Raw genomic sequence first — 20,607 nt, forward strand, 5'->3', positions numbered from 1 at the left:
CATTTTGAGGGGAGCTAACTTTGAAAAGACACTCTAGATTAGAAAAACAACTAGATTTTGTGGTTGGAGAACTGCATTAGGCATCAGAGGATCTTGGTTCTCTTTTGAGTATTACAGTTGGCTGTGCAATTCAGGAAGGTTACAGGCATATTACGGTGGAGTGGAACCCAAGAAATATCTCAAACCAGAACTTTCCTTTCATTGATTTGGAGTTGACGACCAAAGACATTGCATGGAGAGCAAGGAATAAAATGGAAATTTCCTGATTACTGGGCTTATTCCTTTTCCGTTGTATTGGTATTTTAATTTTTTTCTCTATACATCTGTATATCTATGTATCTATATTATATATCTCTCTATACTATTGTAAAGCAGTCTTGTCTTTTTAAATAATTACAAGTTCCTTGAGAGTGAACATTACAGCACAATTTTTCCCCTCATAACATCTCTCTGGAATCTGAACTCTTGGTAGATGCTCTATAAAATATATTAAATAGAACACAGTTAAATGAAGCATTATACAACAGCTGTCTGAATCCGGGCCGGGTTTTGGCTCTCTCTCTGAGCAGAAGCCCAGATAAATGAGGCCTCTTCCAGATCCCCGCCGGGATTTAGAGGCGCCCCAGAACTAGTCCGGGGTTAAGGCTCAGAGGCCGCCGCAAGGATTTCAGCATCGCCCTGCGGTGAGTACACCTGCAGGGTAGCCCTCCCGTGGGGGGCCCGTTTGGCAGAGGAACGACCCTACGGAGCATGGGGCAGGAGGTGGTGTGGAAGGAACGAGAGATTTGGGCCAAGAATCTTCTCTTCCCTGGAAGCGGGAGAGAGTTTGGCGGCCCCGCGTGGGGACGCCTGTTCCTAGGCAACCTGCAGCCCGCCGGCCTGGGCTTTCTGGAGTCTACTGGGAACTGTGTCTTTCCAGCTTGTCCTGTCTGGAGCTGTCTCAGGAGTTTCTCGGTAGAATTGCCCCAGTTGGTACCCTTTTCATCCTTCCCACTGTGGAACTGCTCTTTACCCAGCTTATTGGGTGAGTCAGGTTGGCTGTCCCGTGTGTCCCACTCCAGTCCACGAATCTAAGATAGGAAGAGGGCGGAGCATCACTTGTACTTTGCAGGTGCCTTGATGTATAATCTTAACTTCGTGGGGAGTGATGATAGACAATTACTATGGGATTAAGAATGATATCATGTTCATTCGGATACTTGGGTCTGTTATCACCCGGGGCCCAAGATAAACTTGGTCCTCACCTGCATGGGCGTTAAATACTAAATCTTTTCCCTCTCCTTGATTATGGGATGGATTGGATCAGTTTATTCTTCGCTTTCCTTTATGTTCTGATTTGGTATAAGCATATTATAGCCGCTAATATCACTAACCAAGAGAGAAGTGGTGATAATTGCAATCGGAAGTAATCATTCTTAAAAAATGAGGGAAGTGAGTGATGAGTTCAGTTCTTTTTGGTAGCATCAAAGATAATACGATAAGATTTGAATCTGTTTGTCAACAATATTCATACATGCTAACTGTAAAATCTCACCACTTGGCATCAGTTTGGGTGGAGACAGCCATTCAGAAGTGCTTTTCCCTGCTGCTACCACCTTCATTCCCAATATACCCCAACTGTATATTCTGTGCTATCAGGACAGACTTTGGTATGCATTCCAAAGATCCGCTCACATGCCATTTATTTGAAATTCTGATTCTTTTGCCACTATGTTTAGGTTTCTGGTGTTCTTGAGTCTCTGCATCTAATTCTTCTCTTATGATCTGTGCAAGCAAGGGTATAATATTAGAAAGAGGTCTGAAACTGGTGTAAATTCATGCTCAATAATAATGGTAAATAATTTGGGAAAGTAAATGTCCCTATTTTGGGGTCTCAGATTCCTTAGTTTGAAAGCCAGAAGTTTGAGCTGTTTTTGTCTCTGCAGTTGTGGCCCAATTCTTTGACATAAGGTGTCAGTAACCTCACAGCTCGAATTCTATAGGTCCTGGAGTGTTCCATATGTGACAGTTGCCTTTTGAAACTCCTGTTATATTGGAGTGAACCATTTGTATGCTACATAGTTCTGAAATAACTCACATCTGAGTTGACTGAATTTACTTACTTAACAAATATTTATTAAGTTTCTACTGTTTTCTGTTCCTACTGGCTTTCTGTTAAGTGCTGAGATACAAGATGAGCAAAACCATAGTCCTTGCCTTTATGAGGCTTACAGTATAGTATGAAGGGTAATAGCTACCAGTCATGCTTTGAATGCCTTATCTATTGTTTGAGGACAGAATTTATATGTGGCTGTGGTCCTTTCATATTTAGGTTCAGAGGAAGGAAACGAAGAATATGTTTAAAATGTGTACAGGTGGGGTGCCTGGGTGGCTCAGTGGGTTAAGCCTCTGCCTTCGGCTCAGGTCATGATCCCAGAGTCCTGGGATTGAGCCCCACATCCGGCTCTCTGCTCTGCAGGGAGCCTGCTTCCTCCTCTCTCTCTCTCTGCCTGCTTGTGATCTCTGTCTGTCAAATAAATAAATAAAATCTTTAAAAAAATAAAAAAAATCACTTCCTTTAAAACGTGTACAGGTATTTGACTATGCATTAATTTCTTTATTGGCTAAAATATTTATTAAGTATCTACTATATTAAGGACATGAGATACCAACCTTCGTGGACTTGATAGTTTATTAGGGACATGAAAAGAGTTAATTACAAGTGAAAAGTAATGACTGTCAAGCTTGGGGAAGTGCAGGGACTAGGGGGTCCTGGAAAGAGGATTTAAATTTTGCTGTTTTGTTATTTGCAAATGAATCATGCTTATATAAAAGTGACCTATAGTGATTTGAAATGGCTATTGTACTTTCTAAGGTGTAAATAATTGTGTGGTTGATGTGTGGAGACAGTCACTTAGCTGATTGCTCAGCGTCCCTGTTTCAACTTGGGTTTGTTGGCTGCTAACCATCATGGCAAATACAACAGCTTTTGTGATGTTATTAAAGCAAACAACAACTTTCTCTCCCCCCAACCAAAGCAATAACAACTTCAAAAAGTTGCTTCTTAGTGAAAGATAACTCAGAAAAAAAGTCAAATTATTTTTAAATCCAGTAATTTGTGATGTTTTCAGAATAGTCTACTGTTGGTTGGTAAGTCTTCCTGACATTATTACTCTTGGAGTAGAAATCTAATCTTGGGGTATGAGGTTTAGGGGAGGGGGCTATGGAAATGGGGGTAGAGGGAGCCATACAGATAAATTAGTAAAGAACTGGGATATCTTTCAGGATTTCATTAAAACTACATTTTAATAGTAACAGTGATGGCTACCATGTATTGAATAATCATGTTCTACTTAATAGGAAGATGAGAAAGGTGCTAACATTAAACTCATTTAACATATTAGAAATATTGGCTCTGAAAGACTAAGTTTTTACCCAAGCTTACATTACAGGGAATGTCAAAAATGAGGATTTTAATGTCAGTCTATCAAACTCTATGCTGACACTGTGCCATGTTATCTTTCCTTAAAAATTAAGAAAAAAACGTTTACTATTAAAATAAATCCAAGTCTAATAATAGAAAAAGAAAGTATGAATTGTTAAACAACATATCCTCAGTAATATAAGGTTGAAGTGTAAAATAAAATCTTCAAAATTTGTATCACTAAGACATTCACCTGATTTTTGTCTTGTACATTTTTGTTCAAGATTGATTATTTTCAGCATTCTTTTACATGCATTTTTACCAGTTGCCTCATCATTTCTAATTGGATCATCCACTCTATTTTATTCTTTGTATCAGAGAATACTGCTTGCATAACACATTTTTACATTTGCTTACCCCGGCAAAATCAAAACTCATAAAGGTTTAAGAAAAGAGTAACGAAAATAAGTTTACATCACTTTGTGGTAGGGAAGTACAGGCACTTGTTTCCTATTACTGCTGTAAAAAATCACTACAAGCACAGTGGTCTGAAACAACATAAACTCATCATTTTACAGTTCTGGAGGCCAGAAGCACAAATGACCGGACTACAAAACAGGGGCTAAAATCAAGATGTCAGCAAGGCTGGTTCCTTCAGGAAGCTCCAGGGGAAAATTCATCCTTGGCCTCTTCTAACTTGCAGAAACCGCTCATGACTTCTTCCTCTCTTTTCAAAGCCAGCTTTCTAGTATCTTCATTCCTCTCTGACCTGTGCTTTCCTTCTTACATCTTCTCTTTCTTACTCTGATCGTCTTGCTCCTCCTTTTATTAAGAACCCGGGTAATGACACTGGGCCTTCTAGATAATCCAGGATAATTTCCACACCTCAAAATCCTTTACGTAAATCACATCTGAAGAATCCTCTTTGTCATGTAAGGTAAACGTATTCACAGGGTCCAGTGATTAGGACATGGACATCTTCAGAGAAATCTATTCAGACTAGCATTTGCCTCCTAAGTGTTGTCCCACATAATGTAATTGCCCCACAAAAAGTTGATTTTGGTGAAAGAAGCAACAATGATTAACCACATGATTTCTTTCCATGAAGTAGTGTTATGGAGTTTGTATGACTTATTTAAAATTAGAGTAAGAGTTATCATTTTGTATGTTTTTACCTTTTTCCAAGTATACTGCAGACGTGAACTTGAATGGATTTCGAGGTTAAAGGAATTGCTGCTTCTCTTACAAATCAAACTCAGCCATTCTCTGGAAGAAAGAAGCTGCTGCAAGTATGTGTGCTATATAATTTTCCTCTCATAGGATGATTAATTAAATCATTTTCTGACTCTTTTCTTCATGTTTTTATGACAACTTATACTCACAAATATTTAGGATCCATATTTTCTGGATTTGAAGAATTGAGTGGCCAAAACGGAATATAATCATTATTTGAAAGTGGGTCATTACTTGAATTAGTTTTATTTTAAATAATCAAGCATGTTATTATAGTTTTCATATTCTTATTTAAAAAATTATCTATGTATATCTGCAGAAAATAAAAGAAATAGGATAGTAGAAAGAAGAGAATATTAGTATACATTTTGTATTAGCTAGGTAGAAAGAGAATTAGAGCTTCTATCATTAAGACTTTTATTCTTCATAACCTTCATAATATCACCACTGTGTGTATATATATCATTGATTAAGTACAAAGTTATAACTGCTTTGTCCCTGTTCCCACCACAGAATTGGGTATATATAAATTTTAGTTTAGAAATACATAAAAGTGATAAGTATTTCCTTGCCATTTAAAAAATATATATACATATAATTTATTTATTTATTTATTAGAAGGAGAGAGAGAGAGGGTATGAGCAGAGGGGAGGAGTAGCAGAAGAGAGAGAAGCAGATGCTCCACTGAGCAGGGAGCCTGATGTGGGTCTTGATCCCAGGACCCTGAGATCATGACCTGAGCAGCAGGTAGACACTTAGCTGTCTGAGCCACCCAGGTGCCCCATACTCAGCTTTTTAAATAAAGGGGCAGCTAGTAGATATTTTTGGCTTTATGGGCTGTTGTTTCTGTTGCAACCACTTAACTCAGCTGTTGTAATGAGAACACATAGACATTTCATAAATAAATAAATAGTTGTGTTCCAATAAAACTTTATTTATAAAAACAGAACTAAGCCATAGTTTGCTGACCTCTGGCCCAGGGATTTATAAGCTATAATTTATTTTTCTTCTGAATTGGCTAGTGTAGTTTTGTTGGAATTAGCTAAGAAAGGTAACTGTCATTCTGAAATAGGTAGGTAGGTCTGTGACTTCAAGACTGTCTTTAAGTCTGTTAAATTTTCTGGGAGATGATCATGGTGATGACCATGACTATGACAACTATAGTTATATTCTATTTAGATTTTCTTCCTAATCTACCCTGATGTTTCCCAAATACAATTAAGAAAATCTTTGGGGCACCTTGGTGCCCCAAACAACTCAGGTTTGAACTACACAGGTCCACTTATATGTAGATTTTTTAAAATAAATAGAGTATAGTACTGCAAATGTCTTTTCTCTTCCTTATGATTTTCTTAACATTTACTTTCTCTAGTGTACTGTACTGTAAGAATGCAGTATATAGTACATATAACATACAAAATATGTGTCAATTGACTGTTCATGTTACCAGTCAACAGTAGGCTAATAGTAGTTAAAGTTTTGGGGGAGCTAAAATTTATCAGTGGATTTTTGACTATATGGAGGAGGTAGCTGGCACCCTTAACCTCAGCATTGCTCAAGGGTCAAATTAATATATATATTCCAATTAACTGATCATTTTGTGATTTTACATTTCTACATTTTTAACTTTTTATTGGGATAATATTTAAACTAATGCCATATATTAAAGCTCATACTGATTTGAATTTGTTTTCTCTTTTACGATCAGTTAGAATGATGAAGCTCAATCTTGAACGTAATTTCTGTACTTGCTATCAGTACAAAAGAAATGACCAGTTAGACAACATTTCAGAAGTAAGGCAGAAGTGTTGATGTATGAATTGTTTAGTGGCCTTATTAACTTGAAATTTTTCTATGACTTATATATATATTTATTGTACGGTATCTGAGCTCACTATAATTTTCGTAACTTTGCACAATTTTTTGGAAGTGAGACTGAACATCTACAAATGCATATGTATATATTTGTCACTTCTTTGCTTAAATCCTGCAGTTCTCTCATTACCTTTAGGACACGGTCCAAGGTCTTTGACTTGTATTCTGTAACAGCTCTGACCACCATTACTTTCTCACACTCCCCATTTCAGCCCTTTCTAGCTGCTAACTCCTGGGTGTGGGCCAGTGCAGGATGAGTTGTTCCTCCTGGTTAAAGCAATTTTCTCCCCTCTGTCTTAATCTGGCTAACTCCTACTCATCCTTCGGAGTTCCATTTAAAGGTTACTTCTTTTTGTTTTTGAAAATGCTTCCTCAATTTCCTAGACTTGTTGGGTAAAATGCTATATGTAGTTGCTCTGGCATAGCACATTTTTTTTTTTTCCACATTATTGTTTGAGTGAATGTCTTCCGCAGCCGACAGCACCCTGAGGATAAAGATGATCTGTGTTGCTTATCATCCTATGTTTCAAGCATAGTAGTGAGAGGCTTAATATTTCTTATGTGGCATTTACTGAGAAAATGGTAATCGGCTTTCTTGCCTTGACTCGTTGCTTTTTTTTATTTTATATGTACTGATCTTTTCTCTTTTTAATTAAAGCAAGGACAGACTCCAAGATCATGGGCAATCCAGAATCCTAGTCTACCTGTGTAAGTCACAGTTCTTCACACTTGAGCTGTTAAATGGGCAAATATTTATACTATATTAACAAGTAAAAAAAGAAAGCAAATTCTCAGATACCATACACTGATATGTAGTTATGATTGTGAACCATAGAAAAATTGATGTGGATATGGATAGCCTGAAAATTGCCATGTGAAAATTAAAGTAGGTTAATAGGATTGAGGGTAATACTTCTCTGTTTTGTATTTTATTTAATATTCTTACATTTTCCTGAAAAAGTTTAACTCCTGTTGTATTTGGAAAATTCAGTTAAATGAATTTATTAAAGAAATGTGTGAAATTTTGAATTTGATAACTGGGATAGTCAAAATGAATTTAATGGGAAATATCTGTGGCTTTGATCTTATCTTGATGGATATGACAATTTTACCAGTCTTCTTTTAAATGACTTTATATGCGGACTAGACTACATTAATTCATGTTTTATATTTTACATTTTTGACTTTTACGATTTGAAAGGCTATGACTTTTATATCCTTTCAAGTATTTTATACTACAGAGCTTATTAGAAAATAGAAGGTAAAATCCTAGTTCTTTGTTAGGCTGGGCCATCTGAAATTAGCATTTTTATCGATGAAAAATGGGCAAGTATCAGCCATTTCATGCGGTTCTACATAACAGATACCTGTGTGTTCATCTAGCCAAAGAATCAGGGTATGAGGTACGTGCAAGTTCTTGATGCAAGATACTCAGTATGTATTGACAATCAATTATGTGCTGGTAGATATTTAACAGCTGGTTTCCTGAAAGTGTGTTATAAGTTTATTTTAAATTTTACTTGTTAATTATGAATAAACAAGTATATTTTAAGTTGGTTATAAATTTACTGATACAGAGGACATATGGTAAGCAATTTACAAATACTAACAAAATGTATAAACTCTTTTTTATAAATTCCACGTAGACAATTGATCCTCACAGAATGCTTTCTTTGTTTCTCGCTGAATTCTGATATCTGTAGCCAACTGACAGTTTCAGTCTGTGAACTAGTGTAGTTCCAATGTGAAAGTTGGTTGATTTTTTTCATTTATTGTAAAGTGATGTGAGTGATCTATTTGTTGACTTCTGTAATAGTTTAGGATCCTGGGACAATATTTCCTCAGTTTTTTGTTACCCACCATGTGACAGTTACAGATCTGATACAGTTTTAAGTTTAATCTGAACGATAATGTTTTCTCCATGACTGTTTTAAGTCTAAGAGAGCAAAAAATAATAAATCAACTCCTAATTCATAGCATTTGCTAGTTTTTGAGCAAATGACCCACTGTGGCTGATTTCAAGCTATGTGTATAGTATCACTGAGCATGACTTGTAAAGAGAGATATACCATTATATTACCATACAAATACCATACATGTACATAACCTCTAGAACATAGACAATAGTGAAATATGGTAGAGTCATTAAGAAGTGATGAATTTGAGTATTTATTACCTTTGTTTTTAATATAACTTATTTATTTTTAATTTTTTATAATTTTATTTTTAATAATGCTGTGTTAACAAACAGCACAAAAACTGCTGAGTATTTAACAAAAGCCTTTCACAGCTGGTAGGTACAGCACACCGTTGGCTTTAGTACACCTTTTTATTTATTTTAAGATTTTATTTATTTATTTATCAGAGAGAGAGAGAGAAGCATGCACAAGCAGGCAGAGGGGCAAGCAAAGGGAGACAGGGAATCTGCAGGCTCCCCACTGAGCAAGGAGCCTGATCTGGGACTCGATTCCAGGGCCCTGGAATCATGACCTGAACAGAAGGCAGATGCTTAACCCACTAAGCCACCCAGGCATCCTTAGTGTACCTTTTTATATAAGCTGTAGCGTATACGATTTGCAACTATTAAAGCCTCATTTTAAAAAGTTATGGGATGCGTATAGATTATTTCTTTCAGGGTTCCACGACTTGATTTGGGAAGCCTCGTTGACTCTGATGAAGAGGTAATTTTTACCTGGTATTTATTTACTATAATAAACATTTGAACACAATATTGCATGTAGTGTATAATAAGTATTATTTAATTTTATTTTAGGATGATTTTTCACATATTCCACTTAGTACTGCGCATATTCATTTTAACCCACCAAATTCATCTTCTGCTCTTAGTTGGGTCACACCATGTCAGATATCACATACCCAGCATCATCTAAATGAACTCGTTAGTATTTATTTCTTACTACCAACTTTCAGAATTATAATGGGCATTTAAGCACCGTATTTAGCCCAGAAATTTCATTATGTTCAATTCATGTTTTGTCCAGTTTAAGTATTTTATGTATTAAGATCCCGAACAATCATGTTGGTGAAATAATTCTACTTCTTTTACATTTTTTTCACATAGGAATAGTATTTTAAAAATGTCTTATACAATTAGTAAAGTACAGGTTTATCCTAATAGGAAATCCAGGAATTTAAAAAATATGGTAGATTATTAGATCAGATCTTGCTTGATTTTTTCTTTTGATTTTTAGCTGTTATTGATGTAGTTGTTTTGAACTCTTTTTGCTTCACAGTCTAAATTTTAAAGTAGAAAAGTGATTTCAGATGTTCCAGTGACCCTGTTTTATTCCCAAACTGTCGTCACTCTGTGATTGTCTTCTGGCTCTTGTTGAGAGATTTTTTTTAATATCATGAATTGCTAAAGTTATGCTTTTATTTAATGCTAATTAGGTATAAATTCATCATGAATATAGGAACAAACTCACTATAATAAATTTAATGGTTTTTCATAAGATTTGTCTCTGGAAATTAACTTATACTTTGGGCTACTGGTATGCTATGGAGTAACTATCAGTAACTATACTTATTCCAAACTATCTCCTTGAGACAATATTTACACTTCAAAAAATATTTAGTGTTTTATTCTGTGTTATGAACACAAGTTCTGATCAGTATTCTACGAGGAGGGCTTGCTTTTCTGTCTTTGTTAGTCTTTCTTATATAGCTGGTTCTATTTTTTTAAACGTGTGTGTGTGTGCGTGTGTGTGTGTGTGTTTCTGAGAGACAGAAGGTGTGTGTGCACGGGGTGCAAGGGAGGGACAGAGGGAGAGGGAGAGAGACTGCTAAGCAGGATTCACGCCTAGCACAGAGCCTGATGCAGAGCTTGATCTCAAGACCCTGAGATCATGACCTGAGTGGAAATCAAGACTCAGAGCCTTAACCAGCTGAACCACCCAGGCACCCTTAGCTGGTTCTATTCATGCTCTCCTTGGCCTCATTTTGGATAAATTGCACCAGTAGTACCCTAGTCTGTATCATGCTACAGTTTTCACCCTGAAACTTCATTTTCTCCTTCTCTAGGTTAGGCTTGGATATTATCAACAGTTTTCAAGGGGCATGCTGGCTTCATCCTCCTTTGGTGCGGCTATCCCCCTTTGGGCCAATATATATGTCATTGCATTTGCTTAGTACTCTTTTCAGATTTCACTTATCCATTGGCTTTGTTATCTTACTCCCATGGGAATGTGGTAGGGAACCAAATACTACCAGAATGTGATATATCTGAAATTCTACAAATGACAACCAGCACTTAGTGTTCTTGATCTCTAATTCCTTAAGGATTCTGGAAGAAATGTTTTTCTGGGGCAGGAATAGAAGGCTTATCTAAAACTCTTAAGAAAGAAAAGTTAATTTTTGTCTTCCCAAATTATTTTAGAATGAGGACTGATCTTTAGTAGGGAACCCGGGTGCAGGCTTCCTGCTTTTTAAGGCCACTGCCCATTCTGAGCAATTCCATCTGTTTTGATTGCTCAGTGATGCTATACCAGCTAAATGTTTTAAATATCACCTCTGGGGGTGTCTGGGTGACTCAGTCAGTTAAGCATTTGTCTTGGGTTTAAGTCAAGATCCTAGGGTCCTGGGATTGAGCCCTGCGTAGTGCTTCCTGCTGAGCAGGGAGCCTATTTTTCCTCTCCCTTTACCCCTCCCCCGGACTCGTGAGCATGCTCACTCTTAAATCAATAAAATCTTTTTTTTTAAAGCTACATATCTTTGTATCCTGTCTTTCTTTCTTTCTTTCTTTTTAAAAATGAACTACTTTTTAGAATGGTTTTAGGTTCATAGCAAAATTGAGTGGAAAGTACAGATATTCCCCTGCTCAGTGGGGAGCCTGTTTCTCCTCTCTGCTGTTCCCCCTGCTTATGCTCTCTCTCTCAGTCAAATAAATTAAAAAGAAAATAAATAAATATCACTTCTGTTTAGCACATAGATCATAATGATCTATTTCTTACGCATACATGTTAAGATAAATGATAAACCTATTAAATGTTAATAAGGAAAATTCATAATTATTTTGATTTTTCTGAGAGATAACATACTTTTTTATTTTTATATCTAGGAGCAAGACATAATACCTGAAAACTTGCCAGCACCAACAAGCAAATATAAACTAAAATATCAGCAATATAAAACTGAAATGAAAGAGGGATATAAACAGTATAGTCAGAGAAATGCAGAAAAGACAAAATCAAAGATCACACAACAATCTCCAAGAAAAAAGATAGATGACAAGGTAATGTATGAGACTTTATAAAGTTCTGATGACATTTTACTTTATTTTTTTTAAAGATTTCTTTTAATTTATTTATTTGACAGAGATCACAAGTGGGCAGAGAGGCAGGCAGAGAGAGAGAGGAGGAAGCAGGCTCCTTGCCAAGCAGAGAGCCCGATGTGGGGCTTGATCCCAGGACCCTGGGATCATGACCTGAGCTGAAGGCAGAGGTTTTAACCCACTGAGTCACCTAGGCACCCCACGTTCTGATGAAATTTTAAAAAATTATATGTATTATAGAAATCTTTTTGTCTTGTATGTTTTGCTGTTAGTCATATTAAGTATAGTGGCTATCATTTATTTCTGTGTGCTAGGGACTGTTATTTTAAATATTCTGCTTGCATTAACTAGTTTCTTCTTCTTCTTCTTCTTCTTCTTCTTTTTTTTTTTTTTTAAAGATTTTATTTATTTATTTGTCAGAAAGAGAGAAAGTGAGAGAGAGCACAAGCTGGGGGAGCAGCAGACAGAGGGAGAAACAGGCTCCCCACTGAGCGAGGAGCCTGGATTCTCAGGACTGGATCCTAGGACTCTGGGATCATGACCTGAACCAAAGGCAGACACTTAAATGGTTGAGCCACCCAGGCACCCTAACTAGTTTATTCTTAAACAACAACTCTAAAAGTTTATTATTATCATTTTCAAATGTGAAAACTCTAGCCGTATGACCTAGTCATCTTCTCTGTGTAAGGAGTTTTCCATTTGACTTGGGATTAAAAATAAAGCAGTATTAAAAAGCTGTTTTTCATGTAGCTATCTTGAACTCTGTTTGTCTTACAGTCTAAATTTTAAAGTAGAAAAGTGATTTCAGATGTTTCAGTGACCCTGTTTTATTCCAAAACTGTTGTCACTCCATGATTGTCTTCTGGCTCTTGTTGAGAGGTATATTTTTAACATGAATTGCTAAAATTATGCTTTTACTTAATGCTAATTAGGTGTAAATTCATCATGAATATAAGAGCAAACTCACTATAATAAATTTAATGGCTTTTCCTAAGCATATAGGAAAGGTCACCCTTGAATTATAGAGTGAAAGGTTTAGAAATATATTTTGTGATACCACTGATCATAAACGGGGAAAATAGTTGAATATAATTATTTAATGAATTTTTTTGTAAGAACAATGTATTTTCAGGGAAGTTTGCTGGTTGTATTTACTTAACTTTTTTTTTATAGGTAAAAAGAACTGATTAACTTATAAGTAGGTATGGCATATGAGCTGTTTTATTTAATCTATGTATGAACTATCCTGAACTAACTCTATCACATGGTGTTCAGTGGCAGGAGTAACAAAAGTTATGGGATTATTTGGTCTCTTTTATGTTAATACAGATTTCCCAGATCCAAACAGATGCACACAAGTATAATAATCTGATGTCTGTAATACCAGGCAGGATAATTTCATAGCCCTTTAGCATTTGGCCAGATAGCTGTAGGATCTATCATGTGATGTTTAAGTCACTGTAATAATGTTGGGAAAAATAGAACGAAGATTTCTATAAGCTCATATTTTATTTGCTTCTGCAAAATGGTTTAAAGTATTTTTCTTTAAGTGAGAGTGTGCATGTATGCACACACAGGTGAGGGGCAGGGAGTGGGGAGAGATTGGTGGGCAGTTGGTGGGGCAGAGCTAGAGACAGAGAGAGAATCTGTAGTATTTTCCATATTCAGTGAGGGACAAGATGAGAGGTTTGATCTCAATCCTGAGATCATGACCCAGCTGGGAATCAAGAGCTGGATGATTAACTGACTGAGCCACCCAGGTGCTTTAGTTTTTTAAAGTAAAACTGGTTTCCTTGGATATAGTTTCAAATTAAGGTATTTGTTTGTTTTGGGGTAAGGGAGGAACAAATATTGCTTGTGAAGCTTGCTCTGTGATTGGTGACTACTTTATTGTATGAATAAAAGATTTTATAGAAGCCAGCAGATTCACGTTTTCTTCTGGAAAAATTACGTTTTACTTGGTTTTTAAATAATGTAATTATTTAATTATTATTATTAATTATTTAATAATGTAATTATTACTTCATATGTCTTGATAGCTTTACAAAAAGGCCCTGGTTTCCATACATAATAATTTTGTACTTAACGGGTTCAAGCAACTTATTTGATGTCTTTTTAGATATATACCATATGAAAATCAAAACTGCTGTATAAATGGGCTATTAGTAAATCCTATTACAATTATATTAGTTAATACTGGAATAGTAATCTTTGGAAATAGAATTGCTCCCTTATATCAGAAATTTAAGACCCTCTACAAAGCAGGGAACAACATGAAAATTGATTCTTTTTAGTAATTAAAAAGCTAAAGTTAAAAATATTTAGGATCTAGGACAATAACCAAAGGCTGCAGCCCCCAACTAGTCAAGCTGATATATCACTCAACAGATAATCAATCAAACTGTAAAGTGAAAGTTCCCTACACTTGTCTGAATGGCAAATTTCCTTTGTTGAGTTTTCCATCCATTTAGTATAAAAAGCCAATGAATCTCTTGTTGTCAAATTCTTACCTAAAATGTAAATTTATATTTTGAATAATGAAACATCTTTAAATAAAACATGAAAATCATGAAACTTTAATTTTATAGAAAATACTAAGTCAGTGAATAAAACAGGCAAATATTTTTGCCCTCACAGAGTATATGTCATAATGGAAGGGTTTAGCGAGAAATAAAATGAATGAATGAATGAATGAATCAGTCACACAAACCATTTAGTCTGACGGGTGGTGATAAATGCTATGGATGGAAGGGTGCTGGGAAGACCAGGGCCTAAGTTGGGATTGCAAGTTGTACAGGTTCCCCAGGAAAGATCTTTACCATTAGGTAACATTTCAGCTCACATCTGAAAAGGGTAATGCACAAGCCACTCAGGATAAACTCTAAAGTGTCATGAAGTAGGAGGGGGCATGGAGTATTTAAGAAATACCAAGGAAGACAGTGCGGTCAGAGGAGGGAGAGCAAGGGAGAGATGGAGAGAGAGTTAAGAGTGGTGCTGGGAGGTGGATCTGCAAATCTACATGTAGACTACATTGTAGACTACATGAGCACCTTGCCTTTTCCTCTGAGTCAGAAAGCTCCTTTGCTACACTGAGGATGGGTTTTACAGAGAATAGGATGAAGTTGGAAGCAGAAAGATGTTTGAGGAGGCTGTCACAATAATCCACATGAAGAATGAAGATGATGGCTTGGACCCAAGTATCAGACTTGGATAAGAAGTGGTCATGATGAGATGCCAGACTCTGGAGAGGTTTTGAATATTTGAGAGTATTTGCTGAGAATATTTGCTGATGGATTGGTTGTAGGCTTAGGAGAAAGGGATGATGGAGGAGGACTTAAAGGTTTTTGGCCTGAGAAATTGGAAGTGTTGGGGAGACCACAAGGAAGTCTGAGTTGGGGAGGTTAAATCTGACATACTGAGTGGAAATGTCATTGTTTTCCTTTTGTAAAAGGATAAAAACAACCTGAAACAAAATAAAAATCTTTTGAAAGCGTCTTCCAACCAGAACATAGTGCAGACCTTTGCTTGTACTTAAACATATCTTAATTTAATCTGCTTAATTTACCTCATGTAATGCTAAACATTTTTTGGTGACTGTTAAAATAAAAAAATTATTCAGGAAAAAATGTATTAGGAGGTAGATAAATAAAATTATAAAGTATCCTTATAAATTGACTTCCCAATAGTTAATACTTTTTTTAAAAAAAAGATTTTATTTACTTATTTGACAGAGACAGAGAGAGCACAAGCAGAGTGAGCGGGACAGAGAGAAGCAGGCTCCCTGTTGGGCAGGGAGCCCGAAGTGGGCTCGATCCCAGGACTCTGGGATCATAACCTGAGTCAAAGACAGACTCTTAACCAACTGAGCTACCCAAGTGCCCCTCAATAGTTAAAACTTATACAAGATGCATTATTTGCTTGTTGAATAAGTATTTATCTAGTGCTCACTATGTGTGGTCCTGTTCTGGGATCAGGGATTTTGTAATAAAAATGACAGACAAGGTTCCTTCCCTCATGGAGCTTATAGCAGTAGAGGCAGGCAACAATTCATAAACAAATGTATAATAAGATTTCATGTAGCAATCAAAGGTCACGAAGACAGAGTAGAGTATGAATATGGAATGTGACCTTTTAAGAAAGCTCTAAAGTAAGAATAAACCCTGGAGGAAAAACTCTTGAAATCCATTAAGTTTTTAGCAGTTGCTATCCTGCCAGGGCATTTTTGTTGTTGTTGTTAAAAGAATGTAAGTACGCCTATAATGAATACTGTTTTTCTGAAAATAAATAAATTGGGAAAAAAAAATGAATGTAAGTACGCCTTATATTCAGAGAACATTTTTATGTTTATCTTTAGGATCTCAAAGGATCCTTTACCTCAAAGGATACATCCATCTCTTAGTACCTCTGAATTTCATTTTACAAAGGAGTGAACATGCCCATTTTTATTAACTTTACAAAGACTCAAATGGGCAATAATAGTTATGATTGTTGCTACCTTTTTATTTAATGCTTATTACATGTCAGATACTTTTATAAGTGTTGGACATTTCACCTGTGTGTGTGTGTGTGTGTGTGTGAAGTAGTTACTATTATTAATTCCCCTTTTAATTCCCATTATCATGGGTAAACTGAGGCATAGTACGGTCATCTAGCTAGAAGGTGGAAGAACTGCATTCAAATAGACAATCTGATTATCAGAGCCTGTACTCTTATACACAAATAACTTGTTAGGTGTTATGTATTTGTTATGTATACATTGTTGTACACAAATAACTATTGAAGTGTTCAAAGGTTATTTAATACACTATTTTGTTAAAAACAAATATGCTAAATATGTGAACTAAGTATAAACTCTCAAGAATTCATTTGTTGCTTTCACTTATAGTGTATTCAAGGTGAAGAATCCATCGTGGGTGGTCTTACCACTCTGGATAAGAAAGCCCTCTTACAACATGGCTATGCAGACATCCCTTACAATGCACAAAGTAGTATGAAAAAATCTGATGCTGTAAGTTAACTGGATCTTTACTTACTTGTTAAGCCAGTAAGATAATTTACCCTCAAAGATTCTGTAGACTTAAATTGAATAAATAATTGCAACAATTGAATTTGGACTGTGGTGGATGTTCACTAATGTGTAAATTGAGTCCTCATTTTTCCAAAGGTTGATGTTTGGTATATTTACTGTGGAGAAATAGTCTTGAATCTTTGAGAGTTTATAAAAATTTAGTTTATACTATTAAATGTTAATTGGCTGCTATTTTTGTCAGTGGGTTTATTTAACATCACCCCTACCCCTAAAGTAACAGTTATTTTTTGAAAGTGATAAGCTAATAAAACTAGGGAAACTTCAGCAAATTAAGGGAAAGAGGAAGAATAAAGTTTTTTTTTCTTAGAAAAAAGAAAGCAATACTCTAGATTCTCAATATTAGCTTTAAATTGTGTATTTTACAAAATCAACTAGATTTTTGGATGAGTATCACTTAGGCCAGATCTGGTACAAACAGATAATTACATTTCTATAGCATCCTGGAGCAATCAGACCAAGCTGCTTCAAGTTGGAGTCCACTGCTCACCCCAGACATCCCCAGATGATTAAGATCTTAGACATATTTGTAATGGATTGTTGAAATGCCAGTGTGTAGTGGTTCAAAAGTTGGGAAACCCTGGTTTCTATAGCCAATAATAATAAAGCATTATGGTTTTAGATGGCTGTATTATCAATATCACCTAGAGGAAAGTCAATATATATTTTATTTGGATTACAGTCATCCAGAATTAATATGTTCTCAGTTGACGGCAGTGTGTAGTCAGTCTCTGGATCATGGACTGGTTTTCTGTGGATAACTCAAGTTGCTAATTTGTTCTAGTTTTTGTACTACAATAACATAAACATTGTTTTCTATGTCTATTGTTATTTAGATATTTAAGTTTAATAGAATAAGGAATATTACCAGGATTACACTAAAATTTTAAAAGCTACTTTATAAGGCAAAATAGTCTCCCAAATAAGGCTTATTTTGATATGTCCCTGAAGTTATACTTGAAATGGATGTTATTGATACTTAAGGCCCATTGGGTAATGTTCTTGGTGTCATCCAAAGCCAGCTGGGTGTTAGTGGATTTCTTGTACTTACGATCACTTTCATTCACTAAATTCAGCATCAAGTATTTCCCTTTATTGTGGTAGCACATATTTATCTTTTTTTTTTCCCCTCAAGGACATGTTTATGTGAGTAAACTTTCAATGCATTTGAAATTAGTCCTGATTAATTTTTTAAATCTAGGTGGAAACTTTTTACTTTAATTTTTAACTACTTAATTGAACACCAGAAGTAGTGAAACTTTGGTTTTCATATCTATCTCTTCTAGTTTGTTGTCATTTTTCAATATTATTAGATTCTTTGTGTTAGTGTGACTTCTGTTTCTAATCTGCTTTATGTTTGCACAGACCTCAAAATCAATGTTCCTGAGGGTGGTTCTAACCTTTCCTGCAGTAAGCCACCATAAATGTCAACCCTTAAGGTGGGCTTTCTGCATGGGCTCTCTATTCATTAATCTCACCTCTTCTGCTAGCTTCTGGGTTTTACATCTATGTTCTGGCTGAACTTTTCTGTATATAATTTCATATTTTGGTCAGTGTTCACCTTCATCACCCTTAGACATAAAACACACTTTGCTGTGCCTGTAAGTTACCATGTGCTCTTTAACTTTTTAATTGCTGTTTTAAATTTATTACTAAACAAAAAATGTTATAAAGTGTCATGAGCTTAGACAACATCAGATGGAGTTATATGTTAAATGATGTGAACTACATTTATATGGGGCATATTTGGATGTGTAAACTGTATCTTAATTTCTGCTAACCACGCCCGCCTCCAGAAAAGCCAAATTCAATTACAGACTAACATTTAAATAATTGCACCCAAATTTCCAGGTTTCTTAGGAGATTCTATGATACGTCTTTCGTCATTCTTACTTGAATGTTGTGTCCATTTTGAAGAGTGCTGTCCTTAAGGTTACAAAGCCTCTATCAGACGCTACATTATTGTACTTGATTTCACTTATTGGAGTGATCAATGGAGATGACTGTAATTTACAATGTAAAAACAGAGCAAGCTTTATTTTGATCATTTAATTTTTTAACATCTTTTATTTACTCTTCAAAAGAAACATTTTAGTAAATATAGTTATATTATGATCTAATTGGAATTAAATGATTACTAATATTTCAATTTGATATAACCTAAAAATGTATTAAGATTATTTTCAAATGAGTTGGGAAAGCAAAAACCAGTGTGAAGATAATTTAATCAAACCAGTAATTGAGAAAAGTTGATCAATGGATATTATGCATAGAAAATATTATCCTTTTAATGATGGGAGGCTTTTGAAAGATTTTTATTTTTAGTTTTTGATAAAGGGTTGAAGGATTCCAATTCAATTTTTGCTTCATCTCCTATGAACAGTTTTAGAACAAACTCTTTTTTTGTCACTGTTGGTATTCTTCTTGGAGCACGTAAAAGTGCCTCTTACAAGGCATCTGTTAGGGAGGGGATATCATGGTCTCCTCCTCTGTTCTGGCTTCGTGAAATTCAGAGGCAGTGCATGGAAATTTCTGATGATTTCTACTGAAATTGAAGTGCATTATTTTTAGGAAATAAATCATTGTATTTTCTGATTAAATAATTGAAATTTGTTTTTATTAATGATGATATAGTAATCTCTATTTAAGAAGAAAGTTGGAAATTTAAGTGTATTTTAGGGTTCTTGTGTTAACTACAGTGTTGTTCTGTTTTATGGATAATGAAATTTTTAAAATTTTCTCTTCTCAGGAAATGGTGGCTGCACAGAGGAAGAAACAGACTGTGGCAGAGCAAGTGATGATAGACCACTTATCTAGGTGAGAGTTAGTAGTAATGAGTGAAAGAAACTATTCAAAAAGTTTTCATTACATTTTTTTTTTAATCTTTAGTCAGTCAACAGGTGGCTAACTCCAAGGTTCCCACATGTTCTCCATTCACTACACTCACAATATTGTAGAGATGGGTTTTTACAGCATTCCTTGGCCAGTGGAAAGACCCAATGGTTATCTTTGTTAAGTATTTTTCTCTAAATAACTTAAGAATTTACTTCATGACAACTTAATGGCCATTTCAAAAAAATAATATGCCTAGATGAAAAGAAAAATATTTTAACTTCATTCTTAAATAGCCACAGTTGCTTGTATGCACCTTCTGGGGCATGGCACAATCTCTCCAACCTTAGAAATGTTGAGGATGCTGTCATTCACTTTCAGTTCCACATGGCACTTGCTGTTCATCATGGCAACTGTAGAAAAACCAGTCCAGCAAACATTTAACCTCCCTGAAAGAGTATAGCATGATATCTTGGTGAAACTGTGAATTACTTTAAGCTAATAGTTATGTAGTCTCCAACAAATATCAGATGTCACTGTATTGCCCTCAAAAATTAAAAATATCCCACATAGTCCCTGTGAGTTCCCTGTGGCACCCTGGAGTGACGTGGTGCACAATTTGGGAGCTGTGGGACTGTTAAAAATTTAAAACTTAATCTGAAGTCTCATAACTCATAGGAAACTGGGAAAAGGATAATTACCTGCTATGCTAAAAATTGCATGATAATAAGTAAATATTGTGGGATTTCAGAGAAAGGCTGGAATAGTCTAGAAACTCTTTAAGGAAGAAGTAGGACTTATGGTTAGCTGTGAAAAAAATTATTTAGGTGGCAGAAAGGTATTCTACATGCATGTTTTTTAGCACCTGTCTTGAAATAATTAATTATA

At 35.4% G+C, this 20,607-nt stretch overlaps 1 protein-coding gene across 5 annotated transcripts in view; it reads left to right on the plus strand.

Moving 5' to 3' along the window:
* Positions 1-623: 623 nt before the first annotated feature.
* Positions 624-20,607, plus strand: part of CAPS2 (calcyphosine 2) — a 48,040-nt gene continuing 28,056 nt past the window's right edge. For 2 of the 5 annotated variants that reach the window (XM_044226740.1, XM_044226744.1), the window contains exons 1-7: positions 624-683; positions 4,590-4,692; positions 7,170-7,219; positions 9,147-9,192; positions 11,589-11,762; positions 16,687-16,809; positions 19,637-19,704. In XM_044226740.1, the coding sequence (XP_044082675.1) occupies positions 4,612-4,692; positions 7,170-7,219; positions 9,147-9,192; positions 11,589-11,762; positions 16,687-16,809; positions 19,637-19,704 (542 nt within the window). In that variant the 5' untranslated portion in view covers positions 624-683; positions 4,590-4,611. Of the gene's footprint in view, positions 684-1,081; positions 1,112-4,589; positions 4,693-7,169; positions 7,220-9,146; positions 9,193-11,588; positions 11,763-16,686; positions 16,810-19,636; positions 19,705-20,607 lie in introns of those variants that run through there. The other 3 variants (XM_044226741.1, XM_044226743.1, XM_044226745.1) reach the window with 3 other exon arrangements.

The sequence above is a fragment of the Neovison vison genome, chromosome 12 (assembly GCF_020171115.1).
Source record: "Neovison vison isolate M4711 chromosome 12, ASM_NN_V1, whole genome shotgun sequence".
In the NCBI taxonomy this organism is placed as follows: domain Eukaryota; kingdom Metazoa; phylum Chordata; class Mammalia; order Carnivora; family Mustelidae; genus Neogale; species Neogale vison.